The 20562-nt window shown below is 49.1% G+C and overlaps 1 protein-coding gene across 1 annotated transcript; it reads right to left on the bottom strand.

Moving 5' to 3' along the window:
• Positions 1-269: 269 nt before the first annotated feature.
• LOC142570867 (uncharacterized) lies at positions 270-19116 on the bottom strand. The gene is made up of 5 exons (XM_075679176.1): positions 18840-19116; positions 15361-15563; positions 7012-7222; positions 4835-5520; positions 270-586 (listed from the first exon to the last, which is right to left on the bottom strand). Exons 1-5 carry the CDS (start codon positions 18993-18995, stop codon positions 316-318), a joined length of 1527 nt encoding a protein of 508 aa, XP_075535291.1. The 5' UTR covers positions 18996-19116; the 3' UTR covers positions 270-315.
• Between the last annotated feature and the right edge of the window lie 1446 nt (positions 19117-20562).

Below are 20562 nucleotides of genomic sequence, written 5' to 3'. Positions count from 1 at the left end.
GGACTAGCATGTGCTCGGACCTTAACCGATCTCAGTCCTGTTATCACGTAGTCGTTCTCTTCTCTTGGTTACGGCACGATAACAAGCCTGGCAGAAACGTAACATTCATGCAGACTTGTGCAGCAGTTCTTGCAGTACATAAACCAGGGGCCCAGGTGTGTCTTAAATTAAGTGTACATAATCACTCGCTGTCCCACTAAAATAAAAAAAAAATCTTGAATGTTTTACGAAACGAACATAATTGAACTACATTTGTTATAAAATAACAATGACCGAAGAAACTGTTTTAATGTCATAAATGCCGCCGGTGATGTGTCAGATTGAAGTAGAAGTGCGCGGCGCTCGATGTTTTTCCGTGAAGATCGTCTTGGTGAGTGGATACGGCTCCGGCTTTGCTCCCTTGGCGGTGCAGTAGCCGGAAATATCGTCCCATTCCGGATCCCAGACGCCCAAGCAGGGTGCACCGCCGGTTACCTCGCGGAGCGCTTCGAGGAGCTGCACCAAACTGTTTTTGTCCTGGTACGCGACCCATTGGTACTTGCGGGCTGCCAGCACGACGAACTTAAGCCGTATGCTCACGTTGGCCCTGCAAATATATCGGCACAAACGATGATGAGATCATGCATCCAACGGCAACCGTATTAATACATACTGCCTACTTCTCCGCCCCCCCCCCCCCAACCCCGCCTTAAGAATAAACGTTGCAGTTCCGCCCTGAGGGCGAAGCATTGACAGAGATAGCATTGTGTTAGGATATTACACAAAGTAAAGCTTCAGTTTCAGTTGGATGCCCTGTCACCAACAGTCGGCGCGCGTGCTGCGCATGCGCTGTCGCATACGGGACGTCACGGCAGCGGCGACAGCACAAGGGAACGTAGAGTATGGAATTCCCAAAAAACGCAAAAGAAACGAAAGGAATCTGCACAGAAAGTTTAACTCCTTCGAGATTTCATCCCTCATTCTGGGATTCTGATAAGCGGTGTCGCGGTCACGCAGGAATGTACCCGCTGCACGATTCGTTAACGAGGTCTTGTCTACTGGATGCAAGGAAAGGCTGTACTGAGACTGTGAGACTGTATGCTCGGAGAACGTGTGCGGTTCTGGGCACCTCTGAAATATTTCCGCCGTCCTATCGCCTTGCGCGAATACATACACTTCATGCTTCGCGATAATCAGATCGCGATCGGAACAGGAATACCTATCCACGCATTAGTGCTTATTAGTTTTCCTAATACCCATATTAGGGAAACTAATAAGCACTAATACATAGATAGGTATTCCTGTGGGTATCCCATGCCCTAGTGCAGGGTTGCAAACCGAACGTGCATCTGGTTAACCTCCCTGCCTTTCCTGTCTTCTATTTCTCTCTTTCTCTCTCTTTCTCTCTCTCTCTCTCTTTCTCTCTAATAACCATATCGAAGATACTTCAGGACACAGTAATCGCTCAGCGCAAGACGTGCCTCGACGAGCACCGTATCTCGAAGGGTAATAGTGAGTTGCTCGCGCCGACAACACCGGGTGATGTCGGGCCGAAATTGCGTCTAGAATAGGTTTGGTGAATTTGCCGCTTCTTTACAGAGTTTTTCTGTGACATCACCTGTGGAAGATTGAACAACTTTGGGCCCTGCGATATATTACGCGAGAACGCCGACATTCTTTTAATCAGAAATCACCCCCGACACCATGCCTATATAATCCGAAATTTATTAACGTTTCAGTTATTCCATTTCAGGCGCGGGTTGTACGCAAAACAACCGTGAGTTCACAAGGTACGTATACACTCGGAGCAAATTTTCAAGCTAGCACTAGCATTGGGATAAGCGTCCTCAAAAACTTGCGCTAAATCTACTCTTACTTCAGTTGCTTTTTTAAAACCCAAACACATATTTAAAACGATGTATGAAAATATAGAACGAATCGCGATGCATTTCGTCACCTAGTTGAGAACGGTTACATCTAAGCTATGGCGTAAGTCTTTGAATCTGCAAGCGGATAATGTCTTGTAGACTTATCGCCGCGAATTCGTAGATTGCATTATGTCTCCTAAAGTGATTCGTTTCAAGGTTAGTCAAAATTTTATTGATTACATTGATTAGTTAACTATTAATTTCGAAGTCTCGCTCCAGTAATGTCCACATGTTCTAATAATACAGCTCATGAAGTGGAATGCAGGTGGATTGCTATATATATATATATATATATATATATATATATATATACATGGGGAAAGAAAGATACTTCTTGTCACCTCTTCTAAACAAAAAATACTTCATGACAAGTTGGAAGAAAAGTCATGTAGATACCATCTTTATTTCTCTCTCGGCGCTGCGGTGAGAAAAGGTAGCAGCATTACTTAGGTTCATTTTGAAATTACGAAGTGCCACGAAAAATAAAACTGGTATTTCACACTTTGGCGACGCGCAAGAGATTCGCAGCGTTATGACAGCGAAGCTGTTAGCCTCTCGGTGTTCGGCATTTTTCTTGTCCACGTCCGTTAGCAAAAAAGTCGGCTGATCCCGGCGGCTGTGCAGGGCAGGCGCAGTGGCTCGTACCCTCATAAGGCAGGCAGTTCAAGCACTCAGCAAAGTGAAGCAACGAGGAACGGCAAGAGGAAAACGAAACGGCAATAGGACCAGCGGCGGCGTGCTGCCATAAATTACCATTGCTTCCATTACTCTAAAGCAATAAAGCATTGCATATCCCCCTCAGCAGTTGTAGTGGTGGTTTTCAACAGCTTCGCGGGACACCCACTTTGGCAGGGCCGAGATGGCGAGAGAGAGAGAGAGAGAGAGAGAGAGAGAGAGAGAGAGAGAGAAATAACTTTTATTTATATAGCCGGCAGATTGGGGGGGGGGGGGCAACCCCGCCTAGATGGCGGCCGGAAGCAGAGTACACGACTAATCAGAACAGAACAGAGTACAGAACAGAGTACACGACTAATCAGAATATGTGTATCGTTGCAGTGAACTCGGAAAGTGAGCGTAAGGTCAGCGGATCTATTAAAACCAACAGAGCCGAGGTGGCTGAGGAATCGGCCATTGCTCTCGCAATGGCTTCCACACTGGCCACGATAATAGTCAGTGATTCTAAAACCGCCATTTTAAATTACGCAAAGGGGCGCAGTTCGCCGGAATTACAACGTATCCTGGCAAACTTCCGCGGTGCGCGCGTTGTCCATATCATCTGGGCGCCTGCGCACTCCTCCCTCCCCGGCAATGAGGCGGCCGACACCGTGGCTCGAGGACTCACGAGCCGAGCCACCGGGGCGCCGCGGCTGGGGCTGACAGGGGACCGGATGGTTGGCTACAGGGAGATAACTAATCATTACAGATTAGGGAGGGTGCGTTTTTCTCCCGCACACCCATCACTTAATAAGCAGCAGGCGGTGGCATGGCGCCTCCTTCAAACAAATACATATCCAAATCCGGTGACTTATAATCATTATTACCCAGACCAATATTCGGCCAATTGTAAATTTTGTCAAGAAAGGGCGGACCTGGATCACATTATCTGGGCCTGCCCTCGGGTGCCCCGACAGGGCCAAAAAATGCAGGATCGGAAGCAGTGGGAGACCGTGTTGCCCAGCTCGACCCCCGAAGACAAACTTTTGGCTGTCCAGCAGGTCGAGGATGCCGCTAGAGCTCAAGGGCTTCTGGCCGAGATGGCGAGTAGATTTTTTTTAAAAGGTATGGCAACATTTGTGGCCATTGGGATACAAAGATAACACGCTCAGCTTTAAGGGCTGAGGTTCAATCGTTGATGGTGACAAATGAAGTGTTACTTTTTGGCGACTTTTTGTGTCTAGTCAACATGATGATAGCTGAGACAAACGACACAAGAACTGCATGAAATAAACCTTCCTAGCTGTCGATGTCAAACTCTCGGGTCAGCTATCTCGGTGCGCGGCTGATGATCAGAATTAATACACTTAAAAAATATTGCTTGTCTCATCTCAGGTGCAAATTGAACTCACTGTCACATAGAATAACATCTTTTTTTACAGCCTTACATTGTAAGGGTGCCAGGCAAGCGACGAAGTAACACTCTTAAGAGTACGAAGATTTTTTTTTTTTGTGATACAGGAACTCAAACGGCCGTGCGGTAACTACGCTGAAACATTGCTGCGACCCCTTTCGACGCTTACGATGGCGAGTCGAAGTCACTTTTGCTTCAACGCTTGAATTTAGGTACACGAGGTTAATCACGAGCCAACAGTTGTCAATCTTGCAAAGAAAGATAGTTGTATCTTTCTATGGGGCAGATGACGAGGTGTTGATTTAGTAAGACTACCACCGACTTGCAAATTTTCACGGATCAGATTTGTTTAGTAAATTGCTTTAATTCCTTACGCTACGAGTTATCGAATACGGCCGTAGGCTGCTCTTCGCTAGGCTCGTTCTCGTACACTTCTTTAGCGTTGCTTCCTCCAGTCTGGTGGTTGTCCCTGGCACGATTCGCCGACTACGATATTTTTTTTTTCATTGAGTGACTTTGCGCTTTTGCTAAACAGACATAGAATTTTACTGAGACATTCACCTGCAGAGTAGCCGATGACCTATTTTTCTTTCACCAAACCGCCTTTACCATCGAGATTCTCGCTGAAATTGTAAGTTGTTACTGTCTAGCCTGATTTATTATACGCGGATCCTAGGTAACGCTGAGGAGACAAGAACAGACACATAAAGATCTCTGCTTTTCTCTTTTTATAACTATTTAGTATTTCATTATGACATGCCAACTAGTCCGTATGATATAATGCCGTGGTCATTTCCTTATACGCGTCATGTTTCAACAGAACATAGGGCCAAGGCACCACAGTCGCTTTTCTGTTTACCTTAAATCGGTGGCTGCGGCGCACGTCGCATCGTAGGGGGTCACGGCCAAGCCAGATTTCAGTTGGAAATCAGCGATACTCGGCGGCGATGACCTTCGGCGCCTGGAACCCCCGGAGCTGGCCGCGAAGTCTTCGAGAGCCAGGGAGTAGCCGGCTATCGAAATCGGGTAGCAGATGTGCCGGTATTTGGTTCTCTCCGTCTCCACTGTGCGAGCGAAGAAGTCCCGGTACTTGGCGACGCTGTCCGCTGTGTACGGGAAGAAGCTCCGGAAGTACGAGTTGGCGTCTGCGGAGTTTCCCGAATCAGCCGTGAGGGGATCGACGAGCATAGAGTACGGCTCGAGGACGTTGAGCAGGTGCGCCACGTCGGCGTAGAAATCTCTGCCGCCGGAAGTGAGCGGAACTACTACGCCGACGGAGAGGCCGCGGACCCTCTTGAATGTCTTGACCATGTGGGAGACGAGGGCGGGGAACTGCGACGCACCTTCCTTGAGAGGAGGCGACCAGCGCAGGAACAGTCCGTCGTAGCGCCTCTCGATGACCCAGCGCAGTGCCTTGAGCGTGAAGTTGACCACGGACTCGGCATCGTGCGAGATGCGGTGCACGCTCGAGTCGTCGTCCACTCCGATGAAGACCCGCAGGAACGGGTTGCCGGACTTGAGACCCGGGAACTTGCCGAAGGCATTCTGCGCGTAAATAATGGAGGCAGGAGCTCGTGGCGCTGCGCAGGCATGGCAAGACGAAGCCAAGCTGGGAAAACGCGACGAACTTGCGGCTATAAACCATGCATTAGACGCATCCACTGAACCAATGGGGAGTAGAGAGGTGGTGATAGCGACAAGCATGAACGTTAATCGTCGATTGGGATGACACTGTGACTGCTTATTCATCAGTGCATAGTTTTAATGCGCTATGTATTCTACAGGAAACAAAACGAACGAAGAGGTTCGACGCAACCTTGCTTTGTTCATACAGCATGACAGGATACCGCAGACGAACCCCGAGTTGTAGTGACAATACCAGAAAGCATTGCTGTATCAGCATATAGCATAGCTGTATCAGCTGATTAGAGGCAATGCGGCTTGTCTCATAATCAGGAAGTGGTTTTGGCACGTAAAACCCCATAAACTTTTTTGTATCAGCATATATGTACGAAGGCATTCGTTATATATCGAAGAGCACACCACATTGTTATCTCCGGCCTGCGAATTTGTATATCCTTCATAAATAAGTCGGTAATTGACTCTTTCACGGTCGATGTATCTTTTTCATTCTCATTTTTAGGTGCCATAGTCCTTAAATCAATATTTAAACTGCGGGTCCAAGCCACAGCGGGCTTAATATCTCAATAACAAGCGGCGGCCGCCAAGTTCTAATGAATGTTTAAAAAGTGAATCTCCGTGCTCCAGACAAGGGACGACCGCAGAAACGGGGACCATAGTGCCTTCTGTGTCCTGTTTATTTGATCGTACCTTGTTTAATGCGCTGCGGTTCACATGTGATGCAAGGCAACGGGCCCTGTACATTTAAGGATGCATTAAGGAAAACATTATGAATTAAATTCGTATAAACTGCGCTTCCTGAACAGCGAAAAGGCAGGAAGTTTCAGTTTACATCATGGTCAGGCATGAGCTCGGCATACTGCGAAATGGGGTAAGTGCCACCCGGTTAACTCGGGTAGTAGTGCGGAAATTCAGCATTGTCAACTGTAAAATTGCCATTGTGGCTTAACGGCTATGACGTTGTGCTGCTAAGTTCGCGATCGCGGGATCGAATCCCGGCCGCGGTGGCCGCATTTTGATGGGGGCGAAATGCAAAAACACCCGAGTACCCTGTATTGGGTGCACGTTAAAGAACCCCAGTTGGTCAATACGGCGTGCCTCATAACCAGATCGTGGTTTTGGCACGTAAAAAAAATATAATTAACAAAAGATTATAACGCGATATTTCCTGCATAAGATCTTCCCATAACTGCTGATCCACAAAACTGTATTTTACGTCGCGCAACCACGTCGGCTGTCATGTTTCTCCCAAGGAACTACGTGCGTTCGGCAGTGCAGAAAGTTTTTCTCTTTTTTTCCACTGAAAGTCATTTTGCCGCACTTATTCCTCATATATTTTCTGCTTTTAATACCCTTTCCGTGAATGAAGAAGTGTTTGCTACTACACGCGCACACCTGTAGCAGGTCAACTTCGACGTTGGAGGCCTGCAGGCTGTTGGCGCCGTCGACGCTGGCACTGTTGTAGATGGCGTGCGTACAGAGGTGGTACGGAAAGCTGCTGAGGTTGTACACGACGCCATGCCGAGACAGGCCCGAGCTCTTGGAGTTGAACAGGCAGAAGCTCTTCTGCTCGCTCAGGTAGAAGCTGTTGCCTAGCATCGAATGCCTGCGAGTCGGTGAGCCAACTAGAAGATTGATCACCGCACTCCGCCTATAATACCAACGCTGTGCGGCGACGCTTCTACTTGGCGTCCGAGACAAACAATACGCATGTCTCTGATGCGGATGTGCTCTGTAATGTTGCAATTGAAGGTGGTAAGGGCACCGAAGAGACGACCATTATTCTGTTCGTCCGCGCCACCTGAATGATGGATAGCACCAATGGGCAAATCCTTGTATGGGCATTTAAACGAGTTCAAGTGGAATCGGGAATGTTCGCCTATTGAATAGAAATTTTTATTAGAAATGAAAATTTGATTTAATTTGGCTAAAGCCTATCAGGTCAATTTTCTTAGATAGACTCGCGCTACTGCAAATAGATAAACACACGCATTGGCGCCATATCTTGATTCGACCGCGAAATTGCTTGTGTGAAGCGTTTTGCGGGACTACACGCTGACCGTTCAGCGTAATGGATATGTGCTAAAGAGGGTGAAAAGGCGCGATTCATGACGCTTCCTTTGTAGTAGTTCTTAATATACAGTCATTGGTGTGCGCCTGTATTTAGAAGGGTCGACGACTGGGACACTGCACGTGACAGTTATTAACACGCTGTGTAAAGGATGAAATATGTAAAACGTTCAGAGACCAAACATTTGTTGCATTAAATAGGTACTCTGCCTTGCTTTTATAAATTTATAAATTCTAGCGGGTGAGATTGCAGGGAATATTCACTTGAAACTAATTGTGTGGATGACACCACTCACGAGATGTGCACCGTTAAACTTGCGGTAAAAATGCAGTGCCATTCCATTTAATTGCTTAACAAATTGTCATTTTATGCATTGAAGCTTTCGCTCAAAACACAATAACCTTCGCGTGTTAACGCGATAGCATTAAGGGTACCGTTGTCAGATGGGAAGAGGACTTGGCAACCAGAGGCGCCGCGTCCCAGAGCTTTCATGTACTCATCAACCCAGCATCATTCGATACATTGACCCCGGTACTCCCCCACAACCCGGGCTGACTGGGTGGGGGGACTTGGTTCGGGCCAACGGTCCTTCCCGGACAGGGGGGCTGTTGTGGTGCAGCCCAACTGAGGGACTGCACTCAACACACAAACAGCCATGTCGGTCTTGCAGGGCACAAGCCTGACTGACCCTCGGACTGCCCTGACGCAAAAGAGGTCAAGGCATACAACCATGGAGACCACCAAAGCCGTCCGCGGAGCAGCGCGACCACTTGAGGGTGCACCACCACCGGTTCCAGCTCTGGGTTCCACTGAGCCAAACAAAACCCCGTAGATCGACTGGCGCACACGGCCGAGTCGTGCGACCTTTGGAGCATGCATCATAACTTAATGGATAGCTTTCCACCTGACTCGTCAAAAATCACGGCAGGACGAGCCCACACTTCGAGAAACTTCTCGCCCAAGCGGTGCCGCTCCCGGGTGAGGTGGAACCAGACCTCCTTCCGTGCTTTCGCAAGCACTTCGTGAAGGCCCGGTGCCCGACCCCCGAAAATTGCATCGCAGCGTGCCAGCCAAACTTGGTATGAGCACTCGGCGAGGAGAAGCACGAACTGGTTGATCGCCTGATTGGGCAAAGGGTGCAAAAATCGGACTGTCTCATAAGGAACGCCTGGGAGCCTAAATAGACTAGCAACTCTTTGGAGAAGAGCTGCAGGAAGCAAACACTGCGTAAGGATATGAACTGAGTCCTCACGAGCGCCACAGAAAGGACACACTCCACGAGCCGGGATGGCTGTGAAGGGCCTGTAGCTCAACGGCAGGCACCCTCGCGCCAGGCGGTACATAAAGGTGGCTCGCCTGGCGTCGAGGAAACCGGCCGTAATGAGCTTCCAGTTTGGCCTGTGAATCGACAGGTCGTACCTTTGGCAATGTGGGGGGAGTCCTGGGGTGAGGATATCCACTAACTCTTGGAGTGGAGCTGAAACTACGTCGATGCCTGGGTGAACCTTGCGGAGGCTTACCAAAGAGTTGGCAGCCGCCGCATAAATGGCGGACGGGGTACCTGAACGAGGAACACAGTGGGAAAATGTGCTCTGCGAGAGCAAGCGGAGTCGGGTGCTAAGAAAGAAGGAAGTTAAGCTTCGAGTTAGGAGCATATCCGAGTTAAGAGCGACCTGGGTCCACCTGACGTGTAGTGCAGTAGCCACGATGCCCAGGTCGGGAATTCCGAGTCCTCCCTTGTCCCTGGGCAACTTGAGCACCCGCCTAGCTACACAACCAGTTGTACCCTTCCAGAGGAAGCGAAACAAGACCCTCTCCAAGATAAGCTTGGTTCGGGTTGGAATAGGAGACACACACGCCACATACGTCAGAAAGGAAAACAGAAGTGAGCGAAGGATTGTCGCTCGAGCAGTCAAAGGGCATGACAACGCGCTGAATTCCTGAACCTTGGCTTCAAGCGTCTCCTTAGCCTGTTGCCAGTTTTCGGGAGAGAGACCATCTGGTTCGAACTGGAAGCCTAGAATCCGCAGCCGCGTTTTCACGGGGAGACCATGAACGGGCTGCGGACTGGAAGGAGTGGAGTTCAAGTACATTGCTGCACTTTTCGACCTATTCAACCTTGCACCGCTCGCCCCGCAGTAACTGTCCATGACCTCCAGGACGCCGCAAGCTGATGCTTCGTCCGGGACGACAATGGACAAGTCGTCTGCATAGGCAAAGAGTGCAACCGGGGGGGAACCTGGTGGAAGTAGGAACCTGCCAATTCTGCTGTCACAAGACAACCTCTGCAGAAGCGGTTCAAAAGCGAGTACGTAGAGGGCAGGTGAGAGCGGGTCCCCCTGTCGCACACCACGTCCCACAATGAACGCCTCCGAGAGGCGGTCTCGTATGAGAACAGCAGAAGTCGGTCGAGAATACAAAGCTTGGATCATCTGTCTAAAACCCACACTAAAACCAGCCTCTTCCAAAACACGGAAAAGGTACCTATGGCTAATGATATCGAAAGCCTTCTCCTGATCGAAGGAGCAAAGAATACCTGGAAGTTTCCTGGTATTTGCCCACAGGAGAAGGTCCCTTAGTGCTATACCGTGAAGCTGAGTAGAGCGCCCCTGGACACAACATGCCTGGTATGGACCCAAAACAGTGCTGAGCACTGGCGTGAGTCGCATACACAGGCACTTTGCTATGAGCTTATAATCGCAGTTCAGAAGTGTGATTGGACGCCATGCTCTCAGATCGGAGCTCCTCGACTCGTCCTTACAAAGGAGAATGATTAACCCCTCTCGTTGAGACGCTGACAAAGTCCCTTCACTGAGTAGCCGGTTCACCAGTGATGTGAATGGCTTCCCTAACAGTGTCCAAAATTTAACATAAAATTCGACTGTCAGACCATCGGATCCCGGACTGCGATTACGCTTCATAGACTTCAATGCCGAAAAAAGCTCGTCCTCATCTATGGCTGAGTCGCACACTTGCGGCGGCTCAGCTGGCGAAGCAAAAGGAAACGCAGTTGGAGTGGCAGCTGGTTCGGCATACAAGGTCATGTAAAACTGCCTCGCCAGTGCAAGAACTCCATCTGGTGAATCGACTATGCTACCATCGCTTGGATCTATTAGGGAAGAGAGAGTTGTGCTCTTCCTTGAGAGATGTTTACGTAGGACGTTTCTGCTGCACCACGCTTCCATTTCCCACAGCTCTGCTCGGGTTGTGGCCCTCAAGCCATCCCAGCGTCGCTGCAGGAGAATCCGAAGTTCCTTTCGGAGTGAGGCCAGCGCCGAAGCAACTCCAGGACCGCCGGACAGTGGCCTCGAGAGCAGGAGGATCGCGTCGGAGACGATTTTAATCTCCTCACGCTCCTCGCGCGCTCGACGCTTGCCCCAAGACCTGAAGCACTCACGCACTCTGACCTTCACGTCATCCCATTCTGTACCACTTAGATTCGCTCTATTGTGCAGCGATCGAAAAAGAATGGATGATACCTCTGCGGTTGCCTGCCTGTCTCTTTTAGAAGACGTGGATTCAGACGCCACGGTCTCTTCCCTTGCGGGACTATGCTAGAATCGGCGAACCGCAGAATTAGGAAGCTGTGGTCGCTAAGAGCAGAAGGAGTTAACCAAGAAGAATGCATACTAGGAGCCAGTGACGAAGAGATGTAAAAACGATCGATGCGGCTCTGCATGCCTCTTCCTGTCCAAGTCATTCCTGACTGACCAGGGCGAAGCACACGCCAAGCATCGACAAGTCCCAGCCCGTCGACGAGCTCTCGTAGTACAACATTTGCACGCCTATCTTTCTGGTTTGGAGTCCCTCTATGCGGGATGCGATCAACCTGTTCGAACACACAGTTGAAGTCGCCTACAAGGATTAGCCGAGAGGGACCTACCAAGTAGGGTTCTAATGTAGCGAAAAACTCTCTCTGATCTTTAGACCGGGTTGGAGCATAAACATTAACAATTCGAATGCCACAATCAAGGTCCACCCACAAGACGCGGCCCTCGGAATCCCTGGCATGGCGAATAACAAGGCAGTCGAAATTCGGCATCAAAACGATGGCCGTACCTCGACTGCCCGTCGCGCCATAACTCCAGAAAGACCGAGTGCGAAAAATCCGGTCGAAGTGGCTGATCTGGCCTAGCCTATGAATAAAAGTTTCCTGAAGCACAAGAATATCTACCTTTTTGGATTTAGCCAAATTAATAACCTCTAACTGCTTAGAAGCACGCGACAAACCACGACAGTTAAAGGTAGCTATGGTGAGAGAAGAAGCCATTTTAAGGGAGAAATAGATTAGCTAAGAGCTAGTAGAAACAAAGGAAGACAAAAAGAGCTAGGAAAATAAATAAAGAGCAGGCTAGTATTAGGTAATACTAGCCGCTAGTGACAAATAAGCAAAGACTACTTATGAGAGGGTCTCCAAAGTTGGGGACCCCTCATCAGTAGACTCATAGGTTCTGTCTGAGAGCAACGAGCATTCGCAATGTCCCCATCCGCAATTGGGACAAGGAGGAGAACCCTCCGCGTCCGATGGGACCTCAGTATCAGAATCGGACGTTTCAACAGCACTGCGCTTAAATTCTGGAGGGCCAGTCTCCGAGCCCTGGGAGCCACCTTCGTCCGAGCTCGACTCACGCCCCGCGGCCGCCGCCCTGGCAGCGGAGCCAGCGCGGTGTGCGCGCCGGCTCTTACGCTTATGGTTCGACCGACGAGCAGTGTCAGTCGCGCCAGTCAGCGGTTCGGACGCGCCAGAGATAGCGACCGGCGTAGCGAGAGGCGTACCCGCCACGGAGGCGACAGCGACCGCCGCTTCAGCCTCCTCGCTCGCTGCCCCCTCGCACGTTGCCGTGACGGAAGGGGGAACGACCTCGGTAGCGTCCACGGAATCGCTGCCGCGCTCGGCGGCATCGACCACGCTCAAGGAGCCCTGGCTCTCTCCTTCCTCTAAGGCAGCAACCGTATCAGCTACCGGCGAAGTAACCGCTTCCACGACGGCAGGTTTCTGCTGTTCTGGCCTCGCGGTCACTGACGAGTAGGTGCGGACACTACACGCCGAAACCGCATGGTCGCCGCCGCAACGTACGCACGCCGCGTCGCAGGACGCGTGGCCAAACTGCCCGCAGCGCGCGCACTGAGGCGCGTCGCACGCGGCGGCGTGGTGTCCTGCCATGTTACACCTACGGCACAATCTAACTACACCCTCGTACTCACACTGAACGACACGCTCACCTACACGAAGACGGTTAGGAACGGGCCGCGCCATCTCTATCCGAATGCGCCGGTTTCCGGTGCCAACGGCAGGAAAACCGGGCACGCATTCTTCGGAGATCCCGTGAACCTTTCCGAAGACCTCTAGCTCGGAGACGAGAGCCTGGTCCGGAAGATCCGCGGGGTAGCCAAACACCCTAACCAACTTCACACGCACACCTCTATACTCAAAACGAACTTCCACATCCCGAACCTTCAAAGCGGGATCAGCTGAGAAGCGATCAACCGCGGCCTTATTCTTAAACGTTATCTCAAACCGTCCTGCACCAAAGTCCTGCACTGCCTTAAGGTCGTTCAAGGAAAAGCGCTTTACGAGCGCCTTGCAAACGTCTACATTGGACGCGCCTTTCGGAACTCGCCCGAAAAACTTAAGCGGCCGAAGCCGCGAAGGGGCCACCATCGCGGTAAAAACCACGTGGCGCCCGCGCCTAGCCGAAGTTTAAGCTAAAACTACACAAGGTAGGAAGCTAGAAACTCTCAGCTAAACACAGGAAAAAAACCAAGGACAAAAAGCGCCACCGGAACACCTCACCGAATCGAAGACAGCGGGTTGGAGTCTAGAAGAATCCGCACCGTAATCCTATCCAACCATCCGAGAGGGGCCCACGTGGAGGGGATCCGTAGCACCGAAGCTCGAACGCACAAATCACGCCACCACAGCACCTATCCACGGCACCTGGTGAAGATGCGCCGTCTGCTGCCGTCGCAAAAATTGCGACGTTGGCGTCCCATATCGGACGTCGTTACGGCAAAACAATTTTCGAACCACTTATACCCAGGCCCTCCATGTGGCGCAAGGAATTTACTGAACTAAATGACTTTCACAAGCTAAAATACGTAGAAAAATCGTAAAATACGACTTACGCGCAACCTAGAGACATGATAGCGTCGGATTATAATTTTAATATACGAAAAGACACAATTGTGTTACGGGAAAACTAAAACAAACAGTTCCACCGTCCATAGATCGGCCCCGGCATCCGCCATTTGCGCGCGCCGGTGCTCGAATATCTCGGAGTCCACGAGTGGTCCGCCTGTTTCCTTGAAAAACTTCCAGAGGGCGATTGCCTCCGCCGCATCGCGGATTACGCAAGAGGCCCCGTTTCTACCAAAAAGCCCGTCTTATTGCATAGCATTCGCCGCGAACGTTTCCCTGTAAACCTTGCGGTTACGTACATTGTAGTTGCCGGGAAGTGTGAGAAGCAGGCTGGGATCTTTTAATGCTATCGCGTTCCGCTCTTAAAGGGGAAGCTTAAGCATCCTCCATTTTTTTTTAGAATTAGGTGCACGTTGAGGGGGGGGGGGGAGGGGAATCACTCCAAGGGGACACAAATAATACGGAGTCATTTGCTACTGCGTCTCTCATAGCAACAGTGTTGTATATTTAAATTGTATATTATATATACACATCAATGCCTCTTGGGTCATTAATCTTCAACGTCGTCTAAAGTACACATAATGGCCGAATAATCTCCAGCCATGGGTGTCCACAAGTATAGACACTATAGTATACAGTGTGTTTAAGCAAACACTGTGGCAGGTAGCACATTTCTAGTCCATGCGCTAGCCTACTCGAAGAGATGGCCATTACGTTCGCTTGAAATGTATAATCGACTAATTTACAAAAGTTCCCTATTATGTTCTTAACTAATTACCTAGGGGCACACATTGCAATTTATAAATTCTAGCGGGTGAGACTGCAGGGAATATTCACTTGAAACTAATTGTGTGGATGACACCACTCACGAGATGTGCACCGTTAAACTTGCGGTAAAAATGCAGTGCCATTCCATTTACTTGCTTAACAAATTGTCATTTTAAGCATTGAAGTGCAAGAATAACTGGAATGGCAATGTATTTCTCTGCAAAATTTGCGAATTGATGTCTCAAAACTGGTGTCATCCTGAGAATTCGTTCCAAGTGGATCCCCCTTGCGCACTCCCTACAATTTGTATATTGAAATACGTGCCATGCGGTAATTAGTTGCAAGCCTAATTAGTGGAAGCTTGTTAATTGTTAATTATGCATTTCAATATTTTTGTCCAAGTAATGTCCAGCTCTTAGCGTAGACCAGCTCATGGACTAGAATTGTGCTATTTGCCACAGGCAGTTTCCAAATATTTTTTGATCAAGTTCGCTGAAACACACTGCATATTGGCGCTAGCGGGTACCCACGCGGTGTCACTGCCACTTTAACACAACCTGTGTAACTGGTTACGACGCACGTTAGTTGCGACTGCACAGATATACAAGGAAGTTAGGGAACGATGATAATAGCTATCTCTCTAAAATGCCTAACTACAACACTGCCCTCTACTGCATTACTTGCGCTGCGACGATGTACGCTTAAGTATGCGTCAGCGCTTCAGCTAATGTCGAGTTGTCAACTGGGCTAGTTGCGAACTGCGCACCTAGGTTTGCCGGGAAAATCCGGCGGCCGCTCGTCGAGCTCGACGTCGAGCGGATCGCTGTCCGAGTGGGACAAGGATTCGACTCGACTCGACTGTGCGCCACGTCTCCCCGCGTACTTCTGCTCGGCACTACGCCAGGGATTGAAGATGTTCCAGCCGACTTCGCTGCCGCTGCGCATGGTGATTTTCCTCACGAGGTAGACCTGAAAGTTTCAAAGTCTTATTCTATACACGTCGGTCCCGTTGTTAAGAATCAGTTGAGTAATGGGAGAAATCGGACTAGTTGGTGTTCATTCATCTTGTAACGCGCCGACTGAAACTGAGTACGCCTACTTACCCGCGGGAACACACCAAAATGGGCAACAAGGCGCAAACTACCAAGTGGTTTGTTGGGAATCAAACAGTGCCCCTATATTGACTGCAGTCAGTTGAGCATGTGAAGATGCCTAGGCTAGAAAGACGGCAAAAGAAGAAAGAAAGAAAGGATAGGGAAACCCTCGCAATGGAAGAACTAGTGACGCAACAGCGGATGTAATCAATGATTAACTATGGCAAGACATTTTTGCTTACGCGACATCTTTTGCCAGCTTGATCTTAAGCGCTGTGAGCAAGACAGAAGGTGCGCCCTCGCGTTGTGAGCCTCTGCCCTTATGCTCAGAGCTTACACAATTTCCATAGTACTTCTTTTCAATAAAGCGGACAATAACAGCAGCTCTTTCGAAATTTGGCATGCCTGAGTGTGTTTCATCAACAATAAATCAGTTGGTAGTTCGCACCATGTTTTGTCAGTCGAGTATTCCCGCGTTTATAGCCGCAATCAGTTTCACTCAGCGCATTTCAAGAGGAAGAAGGCTTATTTGCCTGACTTATAATGCGAGGCAAAGTGAAGCAGCCGTTACGAAAGCTTTGACGCTTTGATCTAGCATAGGGAGAATATATTGGCACCGTCTACTCATTTATCTTTCTCCGGCGACCGCTTTTCACCGGCTAACAAATGTTAAACGCTATCGCTTGGCGCAGGACGGGCGTGTACGAATGGGTAATTTCTTGAGTATTATCGATGGTTCTATCCATTGTCTGTTGTCACCGTACCTTGTGTAACCTCAGGCTCAATTCTGGACATTCCGCCATGTTCTTCAAGGTGTGGCACAGACGCGACATTTACAATATGGCCCTGGTGGACCCGATTTGCTTTGGTAACGTGATGAAAATTTTACGTTTCGCCTAAGAAAACTAATGTAGGCACTGAACTTAGCGTTCTTGATAAAGCAAAACAGTTTTCCTCTCCAGTAAATATAGAGCAGCTAGCTCAAGCCTTACGAATACTCCGTGGAAAATGCTTCTCGCTTCCGCCGTCTGCTGCGTACAAGCCATCGTCCGGTACATTAGCCAGGATGCGTGTCCCCGGGAAACGGCATGAGTCATCGTATATTGGCGTAAACACGCTTGCTGTCTACCTTGAGGCAGCATACGCGACCAACCATGTGATGATGAGCGCACGTTCTACTTCACGTTATCACGATCTCTCGTGAAACGCAAGTGACTCAGACCGACACGGCTGGCCTAGAAGCCGCCGAATATCACCGATAACGCTGGAAGCGCCTGAGGTATCCGCTTGAGCGGCGCATGCAAGCGCCGGCACTGCCATCTTTTGCTCACTTCACTACTTATTCGCACCATGTGAGGAAACGTCAATGGGAGTTCGCAGCTCCGCAACGCTGAAGCATATTCCTTCAATTGAAACTTCAATGCACCGCCTTGTGTGCAGTTTCTTATAAATTAAATAGCCTCCGTTGTCATAACTTCCGATGATGTGAAAAGTCAATAATATGGATTACAATACGAACGCCGCAGTGAAAAGTACGAAACAACGCAGAAGATTTGTATTGTTGAACTAATCTTATTTCAATTAAACGCGTTTTTGTTTTTTTGATGGCCCAAACACAAATAAATGCCCCCCCCCCCCCCTGAGAGCAATTAAAATGTTATGAGCGCGCGTTATGAAAAAGAAATTCAGAACCTCAAACGGCGGGAGAAGGATAGGATACAGATGCTTCTCGGCTGCCATTGCATATGAACCCGCATTAGCATAATTCGCGTGGCTTGTTGCACCATAAATTAAGGCGGGAAATCTCTGCAATTGCGGCCGAGCACCCCAGCACAATGTCACACAGCGTTGAATTGACGTTTACGAAACGGCCCTCCCTATGACGCTCCTCACGGTATATACCTTCAGTCAATCAGCTAGCTGACATGGCGGCTATCTTAGACCAACCCTACATATTCACTAAATTGCAGATGCGTTGTACGGGCTTCTGTACACCGCCCTTCACGTTCTTTTCGAAGTGATAACGTCGCAATAGATGTGTCAATGACCAGAAAAAAGTATTAGTCAATCAAATTTGCAGTTCCACGTCACGTCATCTTGGTGAAAACGCAAAATTGAATTTTGCAAAACTTGCACTTCCTGGCGAAAAATTTGAAGGCACGTGACCTCACGATAGCCAATCAGAGAATCAAAATAGCGGATAATTGCGTCCGTGCAGCCGCCATGCGTGTCGAGAACAAAGCCCCTGATTGTATGCGCGACACGAATTGTGTAGTACTTCCTGGAAAACATTTAAGGAAGGAAGCATTTACACGTGTACTCCATTATCTTTCTTCGGTGACCACTTTTTATTGGTTAACAAACGTTAAATGCTATCTCTCAGGGCAGGACGCACCTGCATGAATCGGAATTTTTCCTAATGTTATCGATGGTTCTATCCATTGTCTGTTGTCACAGAACCTTGCGTACCCCACTGTATGCGCATGCGCGACACGAATTTTCTTCCTGGAAGACACACTGGTAGCAGCGATTACGGTAGAACCTTCGAAGAGTTACGTATAAAAGCCGACGCGCTTTAATCGCTGATTAGATTTCAACGATCACTGGCTACGTTCACCGCCATCGTTGTGCTTAGAGTGTCACTTGGTTTTGGGGGCACAGGTTAGCCCAACAAAGAGTTCGTTACGTGGTTCACAGTTCTGCTACTGTGTTCACCGTCACTACAACGCGACAATAAGGACCAACTGCTTGCTCCAACGAGACGTAGTACGAAGCAGCATGCCTCATCGTAAGAGGCTCACGTTAGCGAAGCCCGATGATGCCGAGGCAAGTCCTTCGCATGGGCTAACCGATGATTAGAAGCGCACCGTGGTGCTCCGAGGAATCGGATGAGAGCATAGGGTACGTATGCTTGCTTGAGTTGTCCTTTTGAAAAGTGAGTTGCTCGGCGCAATACTTGAGTCATGGTTGCTGCTATTCTGTGGTTTATGGAACCTCTTTACGACTATTAAAACAGGGAAAAGACACAGGACGGCTGAAGAACCACGGACGAGAGGCCGTCCTGGATCTTTTCGCGTTTTAATGGTCATAATCTACGCCGATTAACATGGTCCAGTTAAAGAGTTTGCTACGACGACTTCGGCGCACCCACCTGAAACATGACGGCCATGGTTACCATTATGGCCAGTATGATGGCGACCGACACAACGGGCACCAGCGAACCGTCTCGAAACGCTCGTTGCAGGACGCGGCGTGCGCCACCACTCACGCCGCCGCTGCGCCCGAAGAACACGCTGGGGTCCTCCATCTTGTAATCCCGTTCTCCCTCTTCGAACGCTGTGAAGCCCCGAGGTTGAGAATCGTCCCGTTCCTCTTTCGCCTCACGCTGCTTGCGCACAGTGCAAAGCTCGAACTGCGCGTTCCCTCAGGCACGAGGCGCAGTGCATGAGCAGCCCACCCTCAGCAGCCGGAAGTGGAAGACAAAGAAGCCGCTAATGCTTCCGCTCCTACGTATGCCCTAGGGGTGCGGTGGCCAATACAAGGCTTTTAATTAAAGCTTCTTACAAGGAACTTCAGTTGGTTCGACATGTGCAGACGCAGTAATGAAGATGCCTGCGCGGCCGCGTAAAAATAAGGTTATGGAGAATCTCGCTCATCGCATGAGTGTCAGCTTCAGAAGACGCCCAAAGATTTTCCGCGGGCGAATTCTGTTGGGGAAGAGGCCCTGTAATTAGTACACCACCGCATTAAATGACATGTTCTATCTCTCTCTACGTATCCATATTCACAAAATTTTCATTCTCTTTCAAGATAAAAGTTTTTCTTGCGTCTGTGTCCACGTGAAATTCCTTTCAAAATACGTGAAGGAATTTCCGTCACTGCTGGCACGCTAGAATCATTGATGAAAGTTTCACGAAACAAACGCAACTTACTCCACCGTATGATTTCAAATTTCCTAATTTCATCACACCAACTAATTATCTGGCGACCTCTACCGCGCGACTCTTCCTCTGGCGCTCCATCCTGTAACTCCAGTTCTACTGATGAAGAAGTAGAAGAGCTCTACCAGGTCATTAGGTTAGCAATGAGGAAAGTGAAAATTCACTATACTGTAGTCAAGGGTGACCACAATACGGAAGTGGGGGAAGGCAGGCAGAGAAACAAGCTCTTGGCAAATGTGTGCATGGCACCGACTCAGGATTGGTAGAGCACATAAGAAACAAATAGTTATCTGTAAGGCTGGTTCTCAGTTTCGCAGAAATGGCTCGGCGTTTGCAGCCAATGTGACTGGGAAAAATTTTGCCGCGCACTCGGTTTTGGCGTGTCTGTTTATTTCTTTTCTGCACCCCTACTTGAATTGCTTTACTTTGCTTTCCTCCGAGAGTGGCTCACGCCCACTATGGGGGATTGACCTAAAATCGGGGGATTTAATAAACAGATTATCCGCGTCTGAAAAGAATCACCATTAAGAAATTTTGAATGACTACAGGAATGAACTCAGAAAAATTTTAAGAATTTAACAACGAAATCGTCCTGGTGTGAATTATACACCTCGCAACAGCTGCACCAATATCCCCATGATAATGTCCCATAGAAGAGGCTCCCAAAGGTAGAATGTCGGGAATCGTTATATTCAATTCAGCACTATGAAACTTTCCTTCTAACGGGAGTTTTCTTAATGCGGAAAAATAGCGGCATGACAGGAAGAAGTGTTCCATTGCTTCGTCTTCACCACAGTATGAGCACAAGGAGGAGGGCGCCAGACGAGATCGATGTAGATAATAGTTTAATTCAGGCATTTGACATCGGAATTTCGTCAACAGGACTTCAACTTTTATATTGCGGCAGAAGTTTCTGTTCCAAGGAACTAGATG

The sequence above is a fragment of the Dermacentor variabilis genome, chromosome 2 (assembly GCF_050947875.1).
Source record: "Dermacentor variabilis isolate Ectoservices chromosome 2, ASM5094787v1, whole genome shotgun sequence".
NCBI lineage: Eukaryota > Metazoa > Arthropoda > Arachnida > Ixodida > Ixodidae > Dermacentor > Dermacentor variabilis.
This window is presented reverse-complemented; position numbering and strand designations above follow the sequence as displayed.